Source organism: Myotis nattereri (assembly GCF_964212035.1).
Source record: "Myotis nattereri genome assembly, chromosome: 4".
In the NCBI taxonomy this organism is placed as follows: Eukaryota; Metazoa; Chordata; class Mammalia; order Chiroptera; family Vespertilionidae; genus Myotis; species Myotis nattereri.
Genome location: NC_138079.1, coordinates 93,932,092 through 93,956,702, shown reverse-complemented (window position 1 = coordinate 93,956,702; position 24,611 = coordinate 93,932,092). Strand labels below are relative to the sequence as shown.

Genomic DNA, 24,611 nt, shown 5'->3' with positions numbered 1-24,611 from the left:
CCGGAGTCGAATCTGAGACCCTTCAGTCCGCAGGCCGAAGCTCTCTCCACTGAGCCAAACCAGTTAGGGCAATGTTTTAGAAATTCTTGCAGCACTCCAGTTAAAAATTGCTGCTCTAAACAATCCCGCCAGTTGAAGGTAGATCTGGTATAAGGCCTGCCCTCACTGGATGGGTAACCTGGAGCAGGGTTCTTTTTTTTTTTTTTTTTTTTTTACATTTTATTGATTTTTAGGGAGAGAGAGATAGAAACATCAATGAAAGAGAAATATTGATCTGCTGCCTCTTGCATGCCCCCTACTGGGGATTGAGCCTGCAACCCAGGCACATGCCCTGATCGGGAATTGGACCAGGGACTTCTTGGTGCATGGAATGACACTCAACCAACTGAGCCACACTGGCTGGGCAGGGTTCTATACCCTTAATCTGTATTTCAGTTTCCCCATCCGTAAAAAGAAGGTAACAAATAGCATTTACTTTTTCTACAAGAATTAAATGCGTTAATACATGTATGTAGCATGCACAGAACAGTACTTGGCCTGTGTCATAAATATTTGCTGCTACTACTATTATTACTACTGTTGTTATCATCATCATTTTTATCATTATTGCTGTTCTTATTATTCATGATAACCTGGATTATTATTTTTGACAGAAGTCATTCTTCCTTGCACTGCAGGAAGAAAAGTGGGGAGTGTTTAATGAACTTACATGCTTTTAATAAGATTTGTTTCTTGTAATCAAATAATGAAATATAATCCCTTGGATTCTTGCTTTAAGTTTTTTTAAAGTTCCATGTGTTTAGAGTGAGGTACACTTGTGTTTGCTCCCTATGGGCTAAATAAGCAGAATAGTTCAGTCCTCTTTTTTGCCTTTGTCAGGAATGATTCTGTTATATTTTTCACCTCCCTCTTATAGATGTTAAGACCTTCTTAATATGGAGAGCATGGTCTACTCTGGGATTAAGCAACTTTAAACTGTCTAGTTCCTTGTGTCATGGGCCGGGCACACAGCCACACAGATGGGGTCCCTGGCCACAGCCCTGAACATTCGGGGTGAAAAAGGTGATGGGGTGGAGGTGGGCTGGGGGCTCGGGTTGCTAGAACTGAACTCCCACCACACCCCCTGGGACAGGCACGGCTCTCTTTGGCTCTCGGCTGTGGTCTGCTGGGGTGTGAGGTCCTGGGCTAGCAGTGGCTGCTCCGAAGCCAGCTCTCTTCGGCCCATCTGCCTGGACTATGTGAGCCCCTAGTCCCAGGCATCTGAAGCTGGGAAACAGAGTGGCTCAGTAAATCAGTGACTGGGAACTCATTTGTTTGGGGAAGTTTGCTGCAATTATGCAGCCAAAACCCGCCCCCGCCCCCACACCACTGGCCCCATTCTGATTTTCTTGGCAGTTCTCAGTGAATGCCATGATCACATTTCGATAAGTATCTCCAAAACATCTCTCTGGTGCCACCTGGCCCTCTTTTTAAGGCTTAGAGTTCCAGTATGCTTTCATTTCTGTTCAAAGTGTGTAGTAAGCATTTTGGTTTAGAAATTCTCATTTGGCTCGGAAAATCTTTACCAACATATATCGCTTTAGAGAAGGGGTATGGGGGAGGGGCAAACACAAGGGAAGCCATACTTGTTTGTTTATTTGGATCATTCGGATTTTTAAAAAAACAACAACTTGGGAGCAAATTGTCAGCTTAAACGCTAGATTTAGCTGTCCTGTAGCCACATCAGGGGCAAGGGATGACTTTACCCCATTTTGTACTTCGTGTTCTCGTCAATTTTGTTTTGGAAAGATGCTACCCTCTTTCATTCCAGTCCTTTTAAGGGCTGCTCTCTAACCAGGCCTGGGCTGTGACTAAACGTGGTGTGGACAGGGCAGTGTTGGCCTCAAGCACACAACCAAGTGAGTCAGCCTAGCGGCCCCATCCTCATGCACAGGCGCTTCACTGGCTCTGCAGGCTGCAGTTCCAGCTTGCTGTTGTGCTGAGTTAAGGACTCCTGCACCCTGAGCCCACCTGCCCTGTGCAGTGGGTAAGGGGAGAATGCTCACCAGGTTCCAAAAACCTATTTCCCAGGCAGTCACTTGGCCAGGTTGTGCCAGACAGGGCCCAGGAATTTCTCCAGAGGTTTTGTTTGGCTCTCAGTGATCCCTCAGCATTTTGGTACCTTCTTATTTTCTTTTTTTTTTTCCTTTTTATTTTCTTGACCGTGCATCCAGCTCACCATAGGCCCGTCCACCAAACAGACACCTATTGGACAGCAGGATTTGTATTCTGGGGCATTTGAACCACATACTTGATCTCTTAGTTATTCTCATATTTGAAGGTGCGGCTGGTGGGTGTTCTCTTCCCTCGACTGTATTTGTGTTTGGATGAAACCACACAGCTGTTAATTCCTGTGAAACCACACAGCTGTTAATTCCTGTGACTTGGAAGGGCATCAGGCACATGTCCTAATTCAGTTTCAAGCCAGAGGACAGTAGATGGGGGAGGTTCCTGGGAGATGGGAGACCTCACTTGCAGACTTACAGGTTTGCTGTGGGCCTTGGATGGTCTTCTCAAGCTTGAGGCCTTTCTTTCTTTCTGGAAATTATGAGTATAGAAAATATGATTCATGTGACAATTTTTGTGTTGTTGTTGTTAATCCTCACCAAAAGATATTTTCTCCATTGCTCTTCAGAGAGAGAGAGAGAGAGAGAGAGAGAGAGAGAGAGAGAAACATTGATATGAAAGAGACACATTGACTGGTTGCCTCTTGCACGCGCCCCAACCAGTGGTAGGGAGTGAACCTGTGACCCTTTGGTGCGCGGGCCAGTGCTCTAACCAGAGAGCAACATCGGCCAGGGGGACAACTTTTTAAATGAGGATATGTTGGTATTCTTGAGTTTGCAAGATTTAGAAATTCAACTCTGGTTGGCTTAAGCAAAAGGGGTGATTATGTTTATGTAATTGGGAGACCAGGCAGGGCTGGACCCAAGTGCAAAGATGCCCATTGGCAGCACTAGGCTCACATCCTGCCAACTTACCACCAAGTAGAGAGGGAGCTGCTTCTTCCCACTGGCTGCAGCTGAATCCTGGGGGCTGATGCCTGTTGGTGCTGATGGGCCTGGCTTTCCCACCAGTGGAAAGGGATGTTCTGTGCTGATTGGCCAGGCCTGGGTCACGTGTCTTCCTACAGTGGCTCCCTCAGTAAAAGTGAGGAGTGTTCATCAGAAGAAGGGGGTTAGATGCTGGGCGAGCACAAACAGCGGACCCTCCCCTAGAAAGCCACGGTATTCAGTGTCCTCATCCCCCGAGGGCCGTCTTCTCCCTTCCTGTTTTGAGGTGGATAGGTGGCTTTCCCCTCCAAATGATCTCTTCTCTAGCAAACGTCTTGCATTGTCTCTGGGTCTAGGGGCTTATTGACAGCCTGGTTGTAACAGATGGGCACAGGTGACTCTTCAATAAAGAGATGCTGACACCAGTTTCCCCCTGCATACCCTGCCATCCCCATGTTAGTGGTGAAATCTTTACTTTAAAGGGTGGCTTAAAGCACAGGAGTAAAAAGGCATGTGGTTGCAAGTCACAATTTTGCCATGACCTGATTTGAATATGGCATTAATATGTGTGCTTTTTTTTTTTCTATAAATGCATCACCTAAAATTCACACCTCCCCCACATTTAAGTCCAGACAAGGATGTTGTGTGAAATGAATGTGCTCCCCTGGACCCTCCACTCCTATCCCCGATTTGCAAAGAAATTTGTTCTGCCTCAGTGTGATGGGTGACTCATTCTGAAACCAAGAAAATCACAGGGCCCCTAAATTTTCAGAAGTTGAATACTGAAAGGAAGACGAGGGAGCCCTTGTCCCTGCAGCTGAAGGAGTGCTCGCTTGGACGCGTGCTCATGTCTTAGCTTGCTCTGCAGTCTGAAAGGGCAGTCGTCTCTTTCCGGATTCACTTAGAGCAGTAACTTTTAAACATGCCTGAGACAAGAGAATGAATCATTTGAACTTCTTGTTTGAAAAATAGGATTTGGTTTCTGTTTCTTGGCCTATGGAAAAGGTAGGCATCCATTTCACAGCCTGACCTTCGGAGCCCACCCTTGTCTTGGAATTCCAGCAAGGGCCTGGCGTGCAGGTGACAGCACTGACTTTGAACTTGCCAGATCAGCTGGGACTTGAGGGGTGCCTGGGAGCTTGTAGCCCCAACTTGCTTTTTTTTTTTTTAAGTCTCTCCTGACATGAAGTGGAGCCTGGCCTCATTTCTGACTCCTCTTGTAAAGCCAGAGTCAACCCCAGACCCAGCAGTTTTCTGATTGGGATGAGCCAGGGGCTAGCTGTCAGGAGTTCAGGGTCTGAATCCAGACCTGCGGGTCTGTTCCTGAGTAGCTGTGTGAACCTAGGAAAGTTATCACCCTTTCTGTGCTTCTCTGTCAATAGAGGGGGCTTCATAATGCCCTGTCCTCAGGCTATCAGAAATGAGACCATCAGTGCCTCAGCATTTAGCACGGGACACATGAGCACTGAATAGGAGGAACCCTGGCCAATGTGGAGAGTAGAGTGAGGAGCTTGGAAGTGGTACTTGAGATGTAAGGGTGGACTTCGTTTGTGTGCACCTGGCAAGTTTCTGGAGGGCCCGTTTCCCTGTTAATTTCTATAAGGAATAGCAAGATGTCTGTGTGTGTGTGTGTGTGTGTGTGTGTGTCTCTAGAGCAGCGGTTCTCAACCTGTGGGTCGCGACCCCTTTGGCGGTCGGGTTGTTCTAAGATCATCCTGCATATCAGATATTTACATTACGATTGTACGTACGATTGTTACGATTCATAACAGTAGCAACATTACAGTTATGAAGTAGCAACGAAAATAATTTTATGGTTGGGTCACAACATGAGGAACTATATTTAAAGGGCCAGAAGGTTGAGAACCACTGGTCTAGAGGGAGGAGAAGGATTGGTAGGCTGGACACTGTTGTAGAGTGCAGATGGGAGTGCACACTTCTCCAATGGGCTTAATTAGTATAAGGAGAAGGATTGGAGGTCAGTTTATGAAGACAAATCCTCTGAAAAGCAACTTCCCAGAAAAACATTCTGAATTCAATCTCATGCTACTCAGTAAAATATTAAAAAACAACAAAACAAGAAAAGGGAGCCCTAAATACTCTGCACATACACACCCTGTTGTTGCCAGTTCCTCTTTGCCTCTTAAAATTCTGCTCTAAAGCAAGCCAGTAGCATGCCCTGCTTCCCTTATATCCTAGGTAACCAGCAAGAGCATCTTTCTCCTCCTTCCCTTAACCTTCTCTCAGAGGCCTTCTTATTCTCCCCTCCCCCTCTGTTTGTTGTCTGTCCCTGCTGTGATTGCTGGAATGGAGAACGCAGAGGGCAATGGAGAAAATCCTGGAATTTGTGAAGTCAAAGACTGTTGGGAGGTCATGCCTGCCATTTCCCTGAAAAGTACTTCATTTACCAAATATTAATCAGATTAGAATGTACATCATCCCAGGCAAGTTGATGAATCGTTGCTGTTATTTTAAAAAATCAGAATGTCAGAGTGTTGGGGAAGCGCATAGATTTGGCCAGTTGTCATAATGAGAGGCAGAAGGTGACATCCTTGCGTCCTTAGGCCTCTGTACATTCACACTGTTGTGCAGCCATCGCCACCCTCCAGCCCCAAAACTCTACTCATCTTCCCCAACTGAAACTCTGTCCTCATTAAACAACTCCCATTCTCCCTCCCCCCAGCCCTTGGCAGCCACTGTTTCACTTTCTGTCTCTCTGACTGAATTTGACTGCCCGAGGTTCCTCATAAAGGGAATTATATAGTATTTCTCCTTTTGTGACTGTCTTCTTTCACTCAGCATAATGTCCTCGAGGTTCATCCAGATTGTAATAAGTGGCAGGATTTCCTTCCTATTTAAGATTGAACGATAGTCTGTTTTTTGGGATAGACCACATTTTGCTTATCCATCCGATGGACATTGGGTTGTTTTCTTTGCAAACCGGAGATAGGAGTTTTCAATTTTTTCTTATTACAGGCATGGGTGTGCAAATCCTCTTCTACTCTGGAGGCTTTGGGGGGAATGATATTGTAGAAATGTTAGAGGCTGAGGAGGGCCTGGGCAGAGCCTGCTGAAGCCAGAGGAGCTGGAGATTTGGGTTTCATCTCCCAGCATCACAGCCTCCAGCATGTTCCTCCACTCCCAGAGGCTCAAGACTCTAGTAGTGTAATGGATTGCTAGAGCCTTCAAGATTATGCGCCATGGTGCCTGGCCCAGAAACAAATACCACACAGGTGCTCATTTACACAACAGCTGGGAGTGGGGGTAGAGGCCCGTCACCTAAAAAAAGAAGAAGAAAAAATTCCTCTGTGCCTCAGTTTCCCCTTCATTAAAATGCAGAGATTATGTTAGGTTTGCATTGTCCCAACTGTGGGGTATGGAGATCTTTTTAGGTGGGACAGAGTGGGCCTTAAAGACTGTGGTGAGAGGATTCTTGTTACGTGATTAGCTCCAGGGGATCCTGAGGTTTTCAATGCCGTGTCTTTCACACCTCTCTCCCATTCCTGAATCTCTCCTTTCCCATGCGCACAACCAGCCTGGGTACCTGGGTACCTGGGTACCTTTTTTTTGTTGTTGTTAATCCTCAGTCGAGGATACTTTCCCCCCATTGATCCTCAGAGAAAGTGAAAGGGAGGAAGGGAGGAAAGGAGGAAGAGAGAGAGAGGTGAGACATACTGATTGGTTGCCTCCTGCATGCGTCCTGGCCAGGTCTAGGGATCAAACTTGCAAACCAGTTATGTGCCCTTGACTGGGAATCGAACCCTCGACCTTTTGTTGTGTGAGCCGTTGCTGTAACCACTGAGGAATACCAGCCATGGCAGCCTGGGTACCTTTTTATTTATTCTTCGTGTATATTACTTTCACAGTTGCATTCTGTTTTTATTGGTTTTATGCTTACAATAGTATTGCAGATTTATAAAAAGCTAAAAATAGGATAAAGAACTCCCATTTACCCTTTACCCAGTTTCACCTTTCAACATATAATATAACCCATTTGCTTTCTTATTTGCGTTTTCTGTCTCTCTCTACACACACACACACTCGCTCACAAACATTTTCATCCTGCCCCTTCCCTTCTAAATCCCTTGGTGTGCATTTGCTAAGAATAGGATTTGCTCTTTCATGGCCACAGTACAGTTGCCAGCTTCATACTAGTTTTCTGCTGTCCATGTTCCAGTCTATCCACTGGCTCATTAATAATGTCCTTTGTAGCCTATTTCCTTCCTCTAGTACAGAATTCAGTCTAGAATCAGGTCGTGTCTTCCATCATTGTGTCTCTTTAGCCTCCTCTACTCTGGAACATTTCCACAACCTTTTTTTCTCTTTTACAACATTGACCATTTTGAAGAGTACAGAACCTCCCCCTCCTTTGTTTTAATAAAGTGTTCCTCATTCTGTCTTTGATGTTTCTCTGTGATTAGATTGAGGTTATGCATCCTTGATTGGAATATGGCATAGGTGACGTCATGTCTTTCTCGGGGTGTCAAATCTGGATGTCCTTCTGTTCCTCATGGGTGATGTTAATTTTGGTCACCTGCTTAAGGTATTGCCCAGTTTCTCCACCATGTAGTTACTTTATTTTTTCTTTGCAACTAATCAGCAATCTTTGGGGAGACCCTCTGATTATGTAGATATCCTGTGCCTCATTAAAATTCCCCCTTAGACTTGGCATTCATTGATGATTCTTGCCTGATTCAGCCTTTACCAGAATGCGAGCAAACTGTTGTCTTTCCAACACCAGCACTCTCCATGTTTAAAAGTCAGCCCTCACAATTCCACTGTAAACAGGCTTCCTCCTTTCTCTCCATTTACTTATTTATTTCTCTATTCTTGGCATGGCTTCATGGATTTCAGTTTTGTAATGGTTTATATTTCATTACTATATTTAATTAATTTGATCCTTTAATTGTCCCAGATTTAGCCATTAGGAATCCTTTCAAGCTGGCTGCTCTGTCCTTGTGATAAGCCCCCATCATTTTTTCAAACACTCCTTATACTTTCTGGCATAACAAGGTATTCAGGTTCATCTTGTGTCTGCTCTGCCCATCCCTGGAATTAGGCATTTCTCTGAAAAGCTCTGGTTCCTCTCAATGGGCAATGGTAATTAGAAGCCAAGATCTGGTTACTAGATGTGCTCATTTCTGCAGGGTTGTCTGGCTTTTTGGCCCTTTTAAGGGACAGAGCTAGAAAATATATGCATGTATATGCAAAAAATACACATTTATTCATTTTGTGCACATATACATATTTTAGAGATCATAAGTTCATACCAATACCTCCAGTTCTGATCAATTCCCAGCAGGCTGTTTCCTGCCTTCCTCCATTTCAGATTTGTATCTCTACCTCCATAGTGAGAATTCTGGCTCCCAACAACATTTACAAGATCAATAGATCTTATTCTCAATCCTCTAAACACATCTAAAAACTTTTCAGAATTAAGTATTGTGTTTATAGAGTTAAGTATTATGTTTATAAGCTACTTGGATTAGTCTATCCTTCATTCCTTTCTTTCCCCCTTCAGGGAGGTGTGATATTCATTTGAAATAAATGTGGGCATTTCAAATTTTTTTCTGTTTAGGGTTTTCTCTTCACATTGATTTAATTTTTTTTAGATATATGGAATATTAACAAACTCAAAACTATGTCAAAAGGTATGTTTAAAGATGTGTCCCTCCCTCCCATATTCCTTTCATTTATTTCCCCCACCTCTTGTATATAAGCAACTTGATTGTTTTCTGGAATATCTTTCCTGTGTTTCTTTTTGTAAAAAGAAGTGTGTATATGTATGTTTTCCCTTCTTTCTTACACACAGAGTGGCACTTTGATCTCTTCAGTGAGCAGTATCTCCAGAACTCACTCCGTATCAGCTCACGGAGTTCTTCCTCATTTCTTTCTACAGCTGCACTGTGGGCGTGCACCATCATTTATTCAGCCAGTCCTTATGCTTGGACATTTAGGTAGTTTCCAATATTTTGCAATTACAGATAATACTGCCGTGAATACCCTTGTGGGTGTGCATTTTCTTATTGCTGGAGGTGTATCTTCCAGATAAATTCCTACAAGTGGGATTGTTGAAGGGTAGAATAGTTATTTAATTTCCTTTTTTTTAAAGTTTCTTTAAAAAGTTTTTTTTATTCATAAAAATTTCTTAAATGTGTATAAGTAAACAAAGTGAGTTCAAACAAAGTGATTAAATAAATAGCAAATAGTACAGGCAAAACAGAGACATGGAAAATTGCAAAGGCAGGCAGATGACTGAAGTGTGAACAGAACAGGGCCAGGTTATTGTTGCAGTTCCTTCAGACTCCAACAAAGAAACCTGGTTTGGGTGAGGGCTCATGGTTTCATAACAGAGGCTCAGATGGAGCCCCCTGGGAATTTGTCATCAGAGCCTGAGTTTTTAGTGACTGTTAGTGGAAATCTGAGTTCACATGAGCCCACTGATCTGTTTTTCCCAGTGACGGTTGGTAGCATGGCATGCACACCCTGGGAGGCATGATGTCAATGCAGGGGCGGGGGAGGGGGGACAGGAGGCTAAGCAGAACCATGCCAGATGTCCTGGTGTGGCATTAAGAGGGGTTCACATTGACCCTGAATCACCAGGAAAAGTCAAATCCTATTTTAAAGATGGCTATAGAATTTATTTTATAGCAGTAAGAATCTGGGGAGACCCTTGCATGCCCATGTAGCCTTTTGCATACACTAATTTTAAAAGTTGTTTGGATAAAATTGTTTAAAAGACACTGGGGAAACACTCTTTTGGCATTGGAAGAAGTGTTCTATATTCATCTAGAAAATTAATCTAAGTTAACAGCTCACTCCACAACTATGCTGGCTGGGTCAGGAGTATATGGGAGGGATAGCGGTGCAGCTGTGAGAACCAGGGTGACCCAGCCGAGGTTTGGACACCTCGTTCTATGTGGAGAGGCCCTTGTGGGCCTGGTCCTGTACCAGGATGTGTCATAGGAGGTGAGGAGGAGGAGCAGTCCTGGCTTTCACTCTTACTTTTAGCTGTATTAAGAGTCACTGCTCTTCTGGGTTTCCATTTCCTCAAATACAGTATCCAGGACCAAACCAGTGGTTTTCAGAATTCCACACAGCAGCTTTAGGGGGCTCTGTGCACCACTTGAAGGAACCTGTGGCTCAGAGTCATTTGGGACCCACCACCTACTACCTGGAGCAGCTGTGCTCTCATCAGCTTACGGGGTGGTGTACCACAGGAAAGTGTCCGAAATCAGTATCCAGCTGCTTAACAAAGTTCGATGAGCACCGGACTGGCTTATCTTTAACCCCTCTCTCCTCTGCTCCAGAATTCTGATAGTGTCCCGGGAGGAGATTAGAAACTGAAAAGGACCAACCACATCACAGCAGGTTTATTCTTCAGGCCCAGGCGCTAGGGCTTGGCCCCATAGCTTGGAGGGTCCTTGGAGCTGAGTTCCTGCCAGGACAGCCAGGCTGGGAGGAAGGGGAGCTTGCGGTAGGGCAGGAGACAGGACAGAAACCAGAGTGGAAGGCTGGTGCTATAGGCTACCTTGGTAGTATTCAGATGTCTTTGCTGGCACACCCTATTAGTAAACACAAACAAACAAACAGAGTCAAACTTCAGTTCTCCACCAAGTTGTTCATGGAAAAAATGTCTCTGTTGTGGAACGAAACTTCAGTTTTCCACCTGACAACCCTTTGATGCTGATACCTCATCACCACAAAACTTGTCTCTCAGGCAACAAAGGAGAGAATGTTTTTGTTGCTGGGAAGTTGACAATTAGCACAATTTTCAAACATAATGAGGCCATCAAGATTGCTAATGTTGCTAAGGGTGTGAAAGTGCTCACAAAACAACAATCACTATTGAAGAGGTAGAAAAATTGTTGTTGATTGAGATCAGTGATGGCGAACCTATGACACATGTGTCAGAGGTGACACGTGAACTCATTTTTTTTGGTTGATTTTTCTTTGTTAAATGGCATTTAAATATATAAAACAAATATCAAAAATATAAATCTTTGTTTTACTATGGTTGCAAATATCAAAAAAATTCTATATGTGACACAGCACCAGAGTTAAGTTAGGGTTTTTCAAAATGCTGGGACGCCAAGCTCAAAAGGTTCGCCATCACTGATTTAGATAAACGAAAAGCAGCTAACCAGTGATAGCATTTCAGAGGCAAAGATGCACGAAAAAGCAAAGATGTTGCATACCACCTCCTTAAAGACATCCCTGGAACAAGTGCTGAAAGTGATTCGTTTAAGGCTAGTAAGGGGTGGTTCAATAAATTTAAGAAAAGAAGTGTTTATAGATTAAGCAGTACATTAGATGTGTCCTGTATATAAAAAAGGTTAAAACAGGGAATCATTTGTGGGTTTGGAATGGATTAATTCAATTTACATTATTGAATTTACATGATCGGTTTTCGAACAAATTGCTTCTCAAACTGCCTTCTGGAACAAATTAAATTCGAGAATCGAGGTTCCACTGTAAATACATAATTTACTCATGCATCTCCCAAATTATACATTTGATGTTATTGTGCTAATGTTATGTACATTATAAAAGCAACAAAATGGGTTTTTTAAAAGATGAGAATAATTAGAAGAGGTACTACCCATTGAATCATCTTGCATACCCATCGAGGTATTTGTACCCCACTGTGGAGAAGACAGTGGTAGCTGGGGGGCATCTGAAGGAGGTTGGTGGAGGTGAAGGTGCAAGGACAGGAAAGATTGATGGTTCTCAGTCAGCAGTCGGCACCACCTCCTGCTCATTGCTGCATCCATGTGCTACTTGCACTACTGTTTACTCAGTAGTTCTCTGAATCCACTCACTTGTTTTTTTCTTAAATTTAGCCTCATCCTAAGCAGTAACACCCCCAAAAGAACACATTTTCTGTGCAGTTGGGATTTTCTTCTAATGCCCATTAAAATAAATGCACAACTATGCAAAGAAAACATTTGTCCATATACCACTTAAAAATCATGTCAGCCCCCACCTGTGTCCTGGGGGACAGCCCTGTGGGAGACTCCAGTCAGTGGCATCTGACTCCAGACCACAGTGTCGGAGTAGGGGCTAGTGAAAGCAAGGCCTCCCGTCCCCTGCCAGGGTCTGGGCCCATGTGGACCAGTGAGGGGTGCACTCCTTCACACCACAGAATAGTCACAAACAGTCATTCCTGAGAGTCCCAAAAGGGTGGTGAGGCTGTGGATCACCCCAATATATGTTGCAGCTGCCAGAACCTCCCACATGGGGCTAGAGTAGTCATTCCTTTGTTCATTCCAGGGATCTCTATTGAGCACCTGCCATGTGCCAGGCCCTGGGCTAGACACTGGAGAAGTAGTGGGGAGCAAGGCAGCTAAGGCAGCCACTCTGATGAAACCCACATTATAGTAGAGGGAAGCAGGCAGGTAATAACAAACCAATAAATAGAAAGTATAAAATCCAGGGAGTTGGAGAAACCAAGATGGCGGCATAGGTAAACACCTGAAATTGCTGCCTCGCACAACCACTTCAAAAATACAACTAAAAGACAAAATGGACATCATCCAGAACCACAGGAAGGCTGGCTGAGTGGAAATTCTAGAACTAGAAGGAAAGAGAAAATCACACTGAGACTCAGAGGAGGTACGAAAGTAAAGTGCAGAGATACGGAGGTGCACGCAGAAAGGGCTGGCAACTGAGGACAAGGTTGTCTTTTTCAATGGGGAGGGAGTCTGAAGCTCCTGACTACTCTGAACTCCAGTTCCAGGCGAGTCTCTGGGGACCCAGACTCATATGGGGAGAACCTGGACTGTCTGGCAGCGGGTGGAACTTGAGGGTGGCTTTCTCTCAGAGGTGCTTGCAGCAATTACTGCGGGACACTGAGACCCGGGGCCTTTTAGGGCAGGGCTGAGGATCAGCCATAGCTGCTTGCTCCGCCCTGTTGATTCCCTGAGACCCTGCCCCACCCAAGCTGTGCACAGAGGCATTTGCATATGAATGACCTGGCCCTTTGCAATCTAAAATTACCTAACAAACTGAAGCTGGGTCAGAGAGACCCAGAACTTCCAAAAGAAGACCCAAGGCCCCACAGCAGCTTGCATTGCTTCACAGCTGGGCCTCATCTGGGCACCTCCAAATCCCAAACAAAGAAAAGGAATCTGCAGATCTCTCCATAGCTCCTGCTGGGTAGCCTCAGGCAGAGGCTAAATTAGCACCTCCTTAGAGATCCAAGTGCCAGTGTACCCAGTGGTCAGTGTGGGACGATCCAGATTACAACTCCTCAGATCCATAAGGGACACTCTCAGGGGGAAGACTCAATGAGCACCAAAGCCCCACTGAAGCAAGTCTTGCCCCAGAAGGGCGTCTCCAGCACAGAAGTTTTCCCACTGCAGACACAGCTGATTCTCACAGCCAATTGGCCTGGAGGTCAATTCCTCCCAGTGATACCAACTACAATCAAGGCTTAACTACAACAAGGCTGTGCACAAAGCCCGCAAAGGGATGCACCAAGAGTGTCCACCTCAGGTAATTGGGGAGGCTGAGCCACTGGGCCCTATAGGACACCTAGCACAGAAAGCCACCCTATCAACACAGGGAAGCAGCCAAAATGTGGAGACAAAGAAACAGGTCGCAAATGACAGAAATGGAGGAAAGCAAACTACAGGATATAGAATTCAAAACCACACTTATAAGGTTTTTCAAGAATTTTCTAGAAACTGCTGATAAATTTAGTGAGAACTTCAATAAATCTAGTGAGACCCTTGAGGATATGAAAAAGGACCAACTAGAAATTAAGCATACACTGACTGAAATAAAGAATATTATACAGAGATCCAACAGCAGACTAGAGGATGCCAAGAATCAAGTCAATGATTTGAAATACGAAGAAGTAAAAAACACCCAATCGGAAAAGCAGAAAGCAAAAAGAATCCAAAAATATAAAGATAGTGTAAGGAGCCTCTGGGACAACTTCAAGCAAACCAACATCCGAATTATAGAGGTGCCAGAAGAAGAGAGAGCAAGATATTGAAAACCTATTTGAAGAAATAGTGACAAAACTTCCCCTACCTGGTGAAAGAAATAGACTTACTTACAAGTCCAGGAAGCACAGAGAACCCCAAACAAAAGGAATCTGAAGAGGACCACACCAAGACACATCATAATTTATATGCCTAGAGCAAAAGACAAAGAATCTTAAAAGCAGCAAGAGAAAAACAGTCAGTTACCTACAAGGGAGTACCCATACGACTGTCAGCTGATTTCTCAACAGAAACTATGCAGGCCAGAAGGGAGTGGCAAGAAATATTCAAAGTGATGAATACCAAGAACCTACAACCAAGATTACTTTATCCAGTAAAGCTCTCATTCAGAATTGAAGGTCAGATAAAGAGCTTCACAGATAAGAAAAAACTAAAGGAGTTCATCACCACCAAGCCAGTATTATATGAAATGCTGAAAGGTATTCTTTAAGAAGAGGAAGAAGAGGAAAAAGGTAAAGATAAAAATTATGAACGACAAGTACATATCTATCAACAAGTGAATCTAAAAATCAAATGAAAAAAAATCTGATGAACAGAATAAATTGGTGAATATAATAGAATCGGGCTTAGAAAGGGAGTGGACTGACAATTCTTGGGGGGAAAGGGGTGTGGGGTGCAGGAAGAGGCTGGACAGAAATCGTACTCCTATGGAAGAGGACAGTGCGGGGGGAGGGGGGTAAGGGCAGAGGGTAGGGTGGGAACCAGGTGGAGGGGAGCTATGGGGAAAAAAAGGAACAACTGTAATCTGAACAATAAAGATTTAATTTAAAAAAATCCAAAGAGTTATAAATGCTATAAGTAAAATCAAGATAAGGGGTGAGGGGACAAATCTATCCAGAAGAATTTCAAATAATTTGTGTAGCTACTCCCCCCCTCAAGGAGAAGGAATATAACTCCCCACTTCTTACGTGTGGGCTGTGCTTCATGCTTCCTTTCAAAGATTATGGAATGAAAGGGGGAGAAAAGTACCTTTCCAGTGGAGAAACCTGAGCAGCACACGCTTGGCCAAGTGATGCAGATCACATCAGCAGTCCTGAGTCATGTTGATACCCTGTACCTCTGATATGATGTGATGAGAAGGGCACTTCCCCTCGGCGGTCTTCCTCCCAGAAACTCCTAACCCCAGTCTAATTATCAGAAAAGCATCAGGCAAACCCAGATTGAGAGATGTTCTGCAAAGTACCTGCCCAGTTCTCTCCTCAAACCATAAGGTCATCGGAAGCAAGGAAAGTCTGAGAAACTGTCACGGCCAAGAGGAGCCTAAGGAGACATGATGTAACATGGTATCCTAGATGGGATCCTGGAACAGAAAAGGGTATTAGGAGAAAACTAGGGAAATCTGAATTCTGAGGGATGCAGTTTAATTAATCATTTGAAGAGGTAAAGGAAAAACAGCTGCAGATGGTCTCTGAGAGGTCTCTGAGGTGGTGACATCTGAGCCTGATGTGGTGGGATTGAGTCGTGCCTGGGTAGGGAAACCTGGGTGAGAGCATCCTAGGCAGAGTAAACAGCCAGGTAAAGATCCTGGGGCAGAAACACGCTTGGGCCAGTCTACGAAGAGTAAGAAAAGCTTAGCACAGCTGGAGTGGTGCTGGGTGGAGAGGGCCAGGAGGTGAGGTCAGAGGTGGACGGGTGCCAGGCCGTGCAAGCCCTTGACGCCATGGAGGCATTTGGATTTCATGCTGAATGTGAAGTGAAGGCAGTGCGGAGTTTTGAGCAGAAGGGTGACATGAGCTCATTTCCACTTAAAATCACTTGGGTCTGTGTAAACTAGGCAAGCAAGAAAAGAGGAGTGGCCAAGAGGCGGCTCCTGTGGGTCCAGGGAATGACGATGGCAGAGGTCATGTTAAAACCCGGTGTGCTCCCATCTTTCTGGAAACAGAAACACAGGTTTACCTTTTAATCATATTCCCCACCCCCATTTTGTCTCCCAAAGATGGGGGAAATGAACTGAAGTCTGGGTTCCAAGAACTATTTGAAGGTCTATACCTGTGTGTCAAAGAACTCTTAACAGGACACCTCACAGCGCAACAACCATCCATCTCTAATGCAAAATGTTTTCCTTCATTGGTTCATACCTCTTTCTGAAAAATAAAATGTGCCCCATGCTTAAGTCAGTTGCTACAAATTGCTCTTCTTTAATTGGGAAAAATAAAACATGGTTCCTAACCTCTCTCTGCGCCCAGAAGTTGTAAATAGAAAGGGAAAACAAAAGGCTTCAGTCACATCAAAGGTTTTTCTAACGTATAAACAGTTTCAGAGTGTTTTCAGGGAATTTGGTTATGTTTTGTTAACCACATGTTTCCTTGCTGCCTCAGCTCTTTGGGGAAGGAAGTATGGTATCAATAAAAATAAAATAAATTACTATTTAAAAAAAAAAAACCCTTGAGATAAATAAAATCGCAGTTCTTTCCAGTCAAAATCAGGGCCCTGTTTCTTGGTGATGCCCAGATGAAAGGAAAGAGAGGTTCTGGCCTTTGTCTTATATTTCCCCCAGCATGTTGCTGGTGCGCCTTTCATCACTGTTGAATATTTGCTTGATGTGTTAGGAACAGTTTCTGGGGCTTTGTCTCAACCATGAGTAAGTCTATAAAGTAGGTCTGGGAAGCTATCTGGGCTCATCCCAGTCTCTGTACTTGCTTCCAGAGATAGAGATGGTGATCATGGAGCGCAGCAAGCTCCCGGAGTTGGCGGCCAGCACCTCCATGCAGGAGCAGAACACCACAGATGAGGAGAAGAGCGCCGCCACGGGCTTGGAGAGTGTGCAGTGGAACAGGTGGGAGGCCCAGCCTGGCAGGTGGGGTACGCTCGTGCTGATGCTGGGGAGGGCTGCCCACAAGCCAGCCTGGCAGGTGAGGTACTGCTCAGTCTCTGGGATGAGGAGATGGGCTCAGCAGTGAGGGTGGGTGCCTTGGCTGGGGTGCCCCCTAAGGATAACCCTGGGCCTCTTCCTACCACCCAAATGGTCTCATCTGCTTCTCAACCAAGCCACCTTGCTTCCTGCCTTTCCCTCTACTTCCCTCCTTGGTCACCAAGAGAGTCAGCTCTTCTCGAGAGGCATGGGGACGGAGCTGGCACTCTAGCACAGCGGTCGCCAACCTTTCGGACCTCGCGAACCACCACTGGTTGGCAACCGCTGCTCTAGCACACTCACCCCTTGGAAAGAGAATGAGCAGGACATGATGCCACCACCTTCCCCACCCTCAAGCACTACAATGCTGGGCCCTGCTTTAAAGGGTATGGGAGGGCCTGTAACCTTGTATGGCCATTCCTGGAAGACCCTGGGAGCAGTGTTTGGGTCTCTCTGTCTCATTCATTCTCTGCCACACACATGCTATCCATAGGGCCTGCCCTCATGACTCTGCCAGGATGATTAAATGCTGCTGTCCACCTTTGACTTGGTGCCTGATGGTTTATTTCAGTGATGGCCTGCCACAGCTACATGCTCTTAAACTTTCGAGATGCCACATTTCCTGGAACCTTGCTATAGCACCACCCCTTTTGGAATAGACTTGGGTAGAATGCTCCCAGGGTGTTCAGTGAACTGTTAGGAGGGCGCCATATGCACAGACCCCTGTAATAACCTCCTAATCCTGCTTTAGTGTTAATAAATGCACAGCAGCATGGTTCCTCTGTCAGCCTACAAGGAAATCATTCCTGAACCCTGAGGGTAGGGTGGTTGAAATTCACACAAACCCCCACCCTATGTATTAATCCTACTGGACGTGAAGAGTTGAAGCACACTTTTTTCCCTCCATGTCTTACTTATCTCTTTGCTTGGCAGATGTTTCAGTTACTTAACAGGATTAATTTTTATCAGATGCACAAGGGAGCCATTTTTAGTTTTGGTTAAATAGAACACACTGGAGTGCAGTGTGGGCTATTGGTTGTTGTAACTTACAAAGACCTTTTTGATTTTGCTTGGCAGCAAAAAATGTAACTCCTGAAACTCTGAAAATTAAGGAAATCATTCTAAACACAGAAAGAAAGGGGAAGCAACCTTCAGATGCTTGGCACAGCATTAGATAGACTATGAATAATTGGAAAAACCACAAATGACTAGAAGTGGGGGATGCTCAAGCAAATGAAGGTGCATCTGCTTAATAGATTATTGGCTCTTGCTTTTAAGTGAATACTGTCATTATGTTTTCAGTTTCTTAGGATTCAATAAATGGAAACAGAGCACATACTAGTATTTTACATAGTATGGTAAAACTATAGCTTTGCTAAAGGAAGAAAAAGATCTATGTGTTGTCTTAAAAAAAAAAGGTGAACAGACCAAAATGTTAAGTTTGAATTTTGGGGTTAACACTTCTTTCCCCCCCTGAATTTTAGTGAAGAAAGGGATTTTCTTAGGGTTGATTGAGATTGTTCCTTAACATTTGGTGACTTTAACTGGCATCTTCCACCACATGATTTATAAAGGAAGCTAATCCTGGTGCCGAGATGGGCTGTGGCCCCGGGAATTCTGTCCTGAGACTGAATGCCAAGGAGAGAGTGGCCCAGGTGGGAGTTGTCTTATCTTCTCTCTGAAAAGGTATTGAGTTGTTGATTGTCAGAAACGCCGCCAAGGACTTCTGTCCTCCCAGTTCCCGGCACTGAGCAAGGGGGGGGGGGGGGGGGGGGGCGGGGGGGGCGCTGAGGGTGAGGGAGGGGGACAGTTTGTTCTTGACATGAATTGGATCTTGACATTGGTCCACTTATCTGAAGAAACAGCATAATACAAAGCGTAACTGTTCCTGCATATGGGCTATATCTGCATTCAGGGTTAGATATATGCCGAGAAACTAAAAGCCATTCAAAACATTTTCTTTAAAATAAAAAAACAAATAAAAAGTCTTGAAATGTGTAAAGAAGGAAAAAAAAGATTTCTGTGATGCCAGCATTGAAAGGCAGCTGTTATTAACATTTTGGTTATTTCCTGCCAGTTTTTTTTCAATGCCGATTCTGTGGGAATTCTTTCCTCCTTCCCCCCAATAACTTATACCATGCCATATTTGTAATTTTCTTCTTCCTTTTTTCTGTCTAATCAAACCCCAGACTCTTTTTCACTTGTTGTACTCTTAATAAATTAAAAACTAATGGCTTTATAATACTTCATTTCATAAGAGATGATACATCTACCCAGCCCTCTCTCTGCTCCTGGACATTTGGTTATTCACATTATTCCCAAATGAAAATACAATCCAAACTCCAAGCAGCTTGTTTATAAGAAAGCATTTTCTACTTTATCCCACTTTTAATTTGAAAGTGCTATTGCTGGACTTACAGAAACCCAAATGCACACGTTGCAAAACTATTCACGCATCTGAAAGGTGATGCTCAATCTGGGACTCACGGGAAACAGCCCAAACATAAACATCCCCTTTAAGGTTCTTCCTTTCATTTCTGTGTGCCCATGTTGGTTTGAAATGTATGACAGGTACATTTTCACTACTTTCCCTTTTGCATTTTTCAGTGTGCATTTATGGCATTCAAAATTCAGAAAAGTAAAACAGGTTATGTGGTACTTCTCTGCCACAATTTCACTCCCCCCGAGACAACTGGTGTTGACAGTAGCTGTGTGTCCTTCCAGAGGTCAAGTGTGCCTTTGGTCACTCATTGAGGCGCTTTGCTCTCCGGGCTTAAGCCTGGCACCCAGAGGGGCAGCCGCAGACGGTCACGGCATCAGAGCCTCTGGCCTCAGGGCCAGAACTGTGCATATTATATTACTCTTGTGTTGAGTCTTTCCCAGCCAGGCCCTCACCTGGAAGGGCAGCATTCAGGGTGTGCGGTTTGTGATATTTGCAGCCACTCCATAGATCTTACCCACAAAGCATCAGAGGTGGGAGACCTCATCGATTCTCACCAGTCAGGGAAAGTCAGTCCAAGAAATTGCTGGGCCAGGACCTGCTGAAGTGAGATCATGGAGAAATGCCCTTGAAGTATTCAAAGTAGAAATCAAACTGCAAGTCCCATGTACCAGCACTTTCCACTGTGTACCTGGCCCTATGTTAAATGCCTTTCAGTCTCATTTCACTTGACTCCTCATAATAACCTTGTATGAGTTTAATCCCTATCTTACAGGTGGGGAAATGGAGACGTTTTAGGTAACTTACCCAAGGGTGTGCAGCTAAGAAGAGGCAGAATCAGAATTTGAGCCCAAGACCCACATTCTGAAATTGTTCTGACTTGGTGCCTTGTCTGGTATTGTTAGTCTGTCACATTGCCCGGTTTTCTTCATTCTGTCACTCTTTGAAGTGATGATGTGGTCTGTCTGCTCTGTCTCTGCATCCTGGCATGGAAGTGCTCAGAGCAAGGACTTTGTATCGTTTATCGCCAGTGTCTGGGACAGCTGGTGAACGATTGCAGAGTAATTAAGTGGTCTGTTCCTCAGTCTCTTTCCCCTGGAGATAGTCTCTTTCCCCTCTACCTCAGGACAGAGCCTGTCTCTCATTTGTCTTGTGTCCTCAGTGCCTGGTCCTGGCCTGGGCACGTGGTGGGCTCCCTGCATGCTGGTGGCAGAGCTATAAGAGGCAAAGACTAGCAGGTGGGAGAGGAGAAGTGTTCGTCCGTGTGTGCCACGAAGCTCATGAGTGTCCCTCCTCTTTTCCAGGCCCTTCCTGGACATGGTGTACCATGCCCTGGATAGCCCAGACGATGATTACCACGCGCTCTTCGTGCTCTGCCTCCTCTACGCCATGTCTCACAACAAAGGTAAGCCCACTCACCTCCCTGCCTTTCTGCCATCCCTGCCTCTGCTGTCTGGAGGGAAGGAGAAAAGCTGCTTTTCTTGAGGAATTAATTCCCTTCGTGGTTTTGATGGACTCCCTCAAAATTTCTCTTCAACCTTGTTAGAATTTCTCCGGTGTTTTCTACAGACTAAAGCCACAGGCATTGGTTACTTTTGCAATATGGGTGGCGGGGCAGGGGGGTGGGGGGTGCGGCGGGGATGATTCAGGTGTGACTGTCTGACCCAGACACTGTATTCACACCGTGGTTTTCTTTTGACCCCTTGCTTTACATCTGCCTTAGTGTCCGACTTCTTTCCTAGCATCAGAACTGAAATTAGTCAAAGTGTAATCTTGGTTTTGCTATTTATAATAGTTGATGTTCTCATTCTGGGTTCTGAGCTAAAATAGACTCTAGGTGGATTGTGTGGAAGTGTAGGTTTCCTTTCTGAAGAAAGGTGTGGTTCTCCCTCTTCCCCTGTTGAGGCTGAGTGGTCAGGATCAGACTCCCGCAGAGCTGACTGATTTGATTAGGGTTCATTCATTCACTTCCTCCCTGGTAACAGCCTGGTGAGTGCCCCATCTGGCTTGACAGAGCAAGTTCTGAAACATCCACATTGGAACCACTTCCAAGAAGAAATCAAGGATATTCCTCTGGCTCCTGCCACGACTGGGCTTGGCATAGAGGAGACTTTGCATCAAGGGATGTTTTAGTAGGTTTTTCTTGAGCTTATTGGGAAGTAAGTGGAGGCGGGTTTTACTAAGCCTATGGCTAGAGACATTTAAAAAGCACTCAACATAACGTGCATCAGCACATCATTTCACCTCCCTATAGAATTGCCCTGTGTTTTTTTTAATCACATGTCTGTGCCACCATTTATTCTGCCATTCCCTAATTGAATGGCACTGAAACTATTTCCAGCCTTTTCCCTCTATAGACAGGACTGACCAATGATGCTCCTCTCCCTCCACAGTCTTATTCACTCCCATGGCTTTGCGATCCCCATTAGCTCCTGGCTTGGTGCCTGGCACACAGAAGCCCTCAGTTACTGGGAGTAAACAGACCTCCAAGAGACTGAACTCCTGCCACTTGCATCCTGGACACTCTACCTAGGTGTTTTAGCAACACCTTGAAATAATCTGTCTATACAATACTCATCCTCATAAATAATACCCTCACCTCATCATACCTCCTGCCATTCCAGTTTAGTTGAAATTGCCAACCAAGGTTGAGACTGCCATGACCTTTTTAGCTCCTTCCCTTAAGTTTTGTCAATGCTTTCTTCAGTCTGTTTGACCAGCAGAGTTTAACTCAGTGTGACTCAGTGTGTGGCTCTAAGCTAGATGCTGGAGGTGAGAGCCAAAGACATAAGAGCAAGAGCCATCTGGGCACATCATTCCAGTGGCTGTTACCACAGCCTTCCCACGGGGTCATACGTTTTTTATAATCCATCCTCCATGGCACTGCGAGGTAATCCTCTGTAAGACTGTTGACCATGTCCTTCCCCTGGTCAGAAACCTTTAGTGCCTTTTTCTTTCCCTTAAACTTCACCCTCCTGTACCTGTCATTTACAGTATCCACACTCACCCATCATTCCAACTTCACGTGATTCCCCTGAATTCCCTTCACAGACCCTTGGCTCTGGCCCAGAGGTTAACATTTTTATGTAGTGACATAACTCTTTCATACAGATAAACTTGCTGTTATGCTCACTGAACTCTTGAATGTTCTTTTGGTTACAAGCAACAGAAGCCATCTCTCATTAATCTAACTAAAAGGGAAGGCCCCACGGGCAGCTCATAGGGTCCAAGAAGTTGCTGAAAAGCTGAGGGAAGGCAGGAACTGACCTGCTCTGAGGACTTCCCTCAAGGTAGATCCTGATGTGGCCCCAGCAAATCCCAGGCTGAGAGTTTGCCTCCATTCAAGTTCCAGATTCTTGGGCAAGAGTTTGATTGTTCCAGCTAGGTAGTATCTAACTCCGGAACAGTCAGATATGGCCAGGGGGCAGGGTAACACAGCACAGACTTAGCCCCATGGGATAAGCCTGTGTCTAGGACTATTCCCAGAGAAAGGAGCTCTTTGAAAGCCTGGCAGCCACCCCAGTCAGTGCTAGTATCCCTACCTGTTTCTGGCTAGTTGGCCACCTTCTTGTATTTCTTTGTGTTTTTTCCTACCATTTTTCTCTATCCCATCACCACCACCTATTAACATTTTGCTTGCCTGTCAAATGTCCTCTCAGAAGTCACCTTCTCCAGGAGGTTTTCTATGATCCCTTCAAGTGATACGCACTCTGGGTTAGTACCAGCTAATGTGGCAGACACATTTTTCACATTATTGGATTCAATTTGCTAACATTTGGCTAAGGATTTTTGCATCTATGTGCATGAGTGATATTGGTCTGTGGTCTTCTTGTAATCCTCTTGTTTACTCTCAGAGATATGCTCATTTTATGGAATGAATTGGAAGTATTCCCTCCTCCTGAATTTTTTGGAAGAGTTTTTGTAGAAGTGGTATTATTTCTTCCTTAACTGTTTGGTAGAATTCAGCAGTGAAGCCCTCTGGGCCTGGGGTTTCCTTTGAGGAAAAGTTTTTAACTACTCAGTTTCTTTAGTAGATATAGAGCTATTAAAGCTTATCTGTTTCTTCTTGAGTGAGTTTTCATAGCTCATGTCTTTTAAGCAATTTCTCGTTTCATCTACACTGTCGAGTTTGTTGACATACACTTGTTCATTATTTTTTTTTTAACTTTTTAAAAATATATATATCTTTATTGATTTCAGAGAGGAATGGAGAAGGAGAGAGAGATAGAAACATCAGTGATGAGAGAGAATCATTGATCGGCTGCCTCCTACACACCCCTTACTGGAGATTGAGCCCACAACCCAGGCATGTGCTCTTGACTGGAATCGAACCTGGGACCCTTTAGTCAGCAGGATGACGCTCTATCCACTGAGCCAAGCCAGCTAGGGCCATTATATATATACTAGAGGCCTAGTGCACAAAAGTTTGTGCACTCGGGGGGGAGGGGGGTCCCTCAGCCCGGCCTGTGCCCTCTCGCAGTCTGGGACCCCTCAGGAGATAACGACCTGCTGGCTTAGGCCTGCTCCCGGGTGGCAGAGGACAGGCCCAATCCCTAGGTGCAGCCCCTGGTCGGGCTCAGAGCAGGGCTGATTGGGGAGTTGGGGTGTCGCCCCTGTCATGCACAGAGCAGGGCGGATCGGGAGGTTGCAATGCCACCCTCAGTCACGCTCAGGGTAGGGTCGATTGGGGGGTTGGGGCACTGCCCCCTGTCACACTCAAGGCAGGGTTGATGGGCAGGTTGCGGCGCCACCCCCTGTCACGCACAGAGCAGGGCCCATCAGGGGGGTTGGGGCTCCGTACCCTGTCACGAACAGAGCAGGGTCCATCAGGGGGTTGGGGAGCTCCCCCCTGTCACTCACAGAGCAGGGCCGATAGGGGAGTTGGGGCACTGCCCCCTGTCACACACAGAGCAGGGCGGATCAGGGGGTTGGGGCACCGCACCCTGTCACACTCAGGGCAGGGCCGATGGGGAGGTTATGGCTCTATCCCGTCACACACAGAGCAGGGCCCGTGGGGCGGGGGGGGGGGTGGGGGGTGGGGGGGGGGTTGGGGCACCGCAGCCTGTCACACACAGAGCCGCAGGGCAATCAGGGGGTTGGGGAGCTCCCCCCTATCAGGCACAGAGCAGGGCTAATCAGGGGGTTGGGGCGCCTTCCCCTGTCATGAACAGAGCAGGGCCGATAGGGCGGTTGTGGCCCCGCCCCCTGTCACACACAGAGCCGCAGGGCGATCAGGGGGTTTGGGCGCTGCCCCCTGTCACGCTGATCCCGGTGCC

General features: G+C 45.5%; 1 protein-coding gene across 4 annotated transcripts in view; it reads left to right on the top strand.

Moving 5' to 3' along the window:
• The window catches only part of CLEC16A (C-type lectin domain containing 16A), a 219,727-nt gene that overhangs the window by 55,578 nt on the left and 139,538 nt on the right, over window positions 1–24,611 (top strand). For all 4 annotated transcript variants that reach the window (XM_081089518.1, XM_081089517.1, XM_081089516.1 and 1 more), the window contains exons 11-12: window positions 16,691–16,820; window positions 20,640–20,740. In XM_081089518.1, coding sequence (XP_080945644.1) covers window positions 16,691–16,820; window positions 20,640–20,740 — 231 coding nt within the window. The remainder of the gene's footprint in view (window positions 1–16,690; window positions 16,821–20,639; window positions 20,741–24,611) is intronic.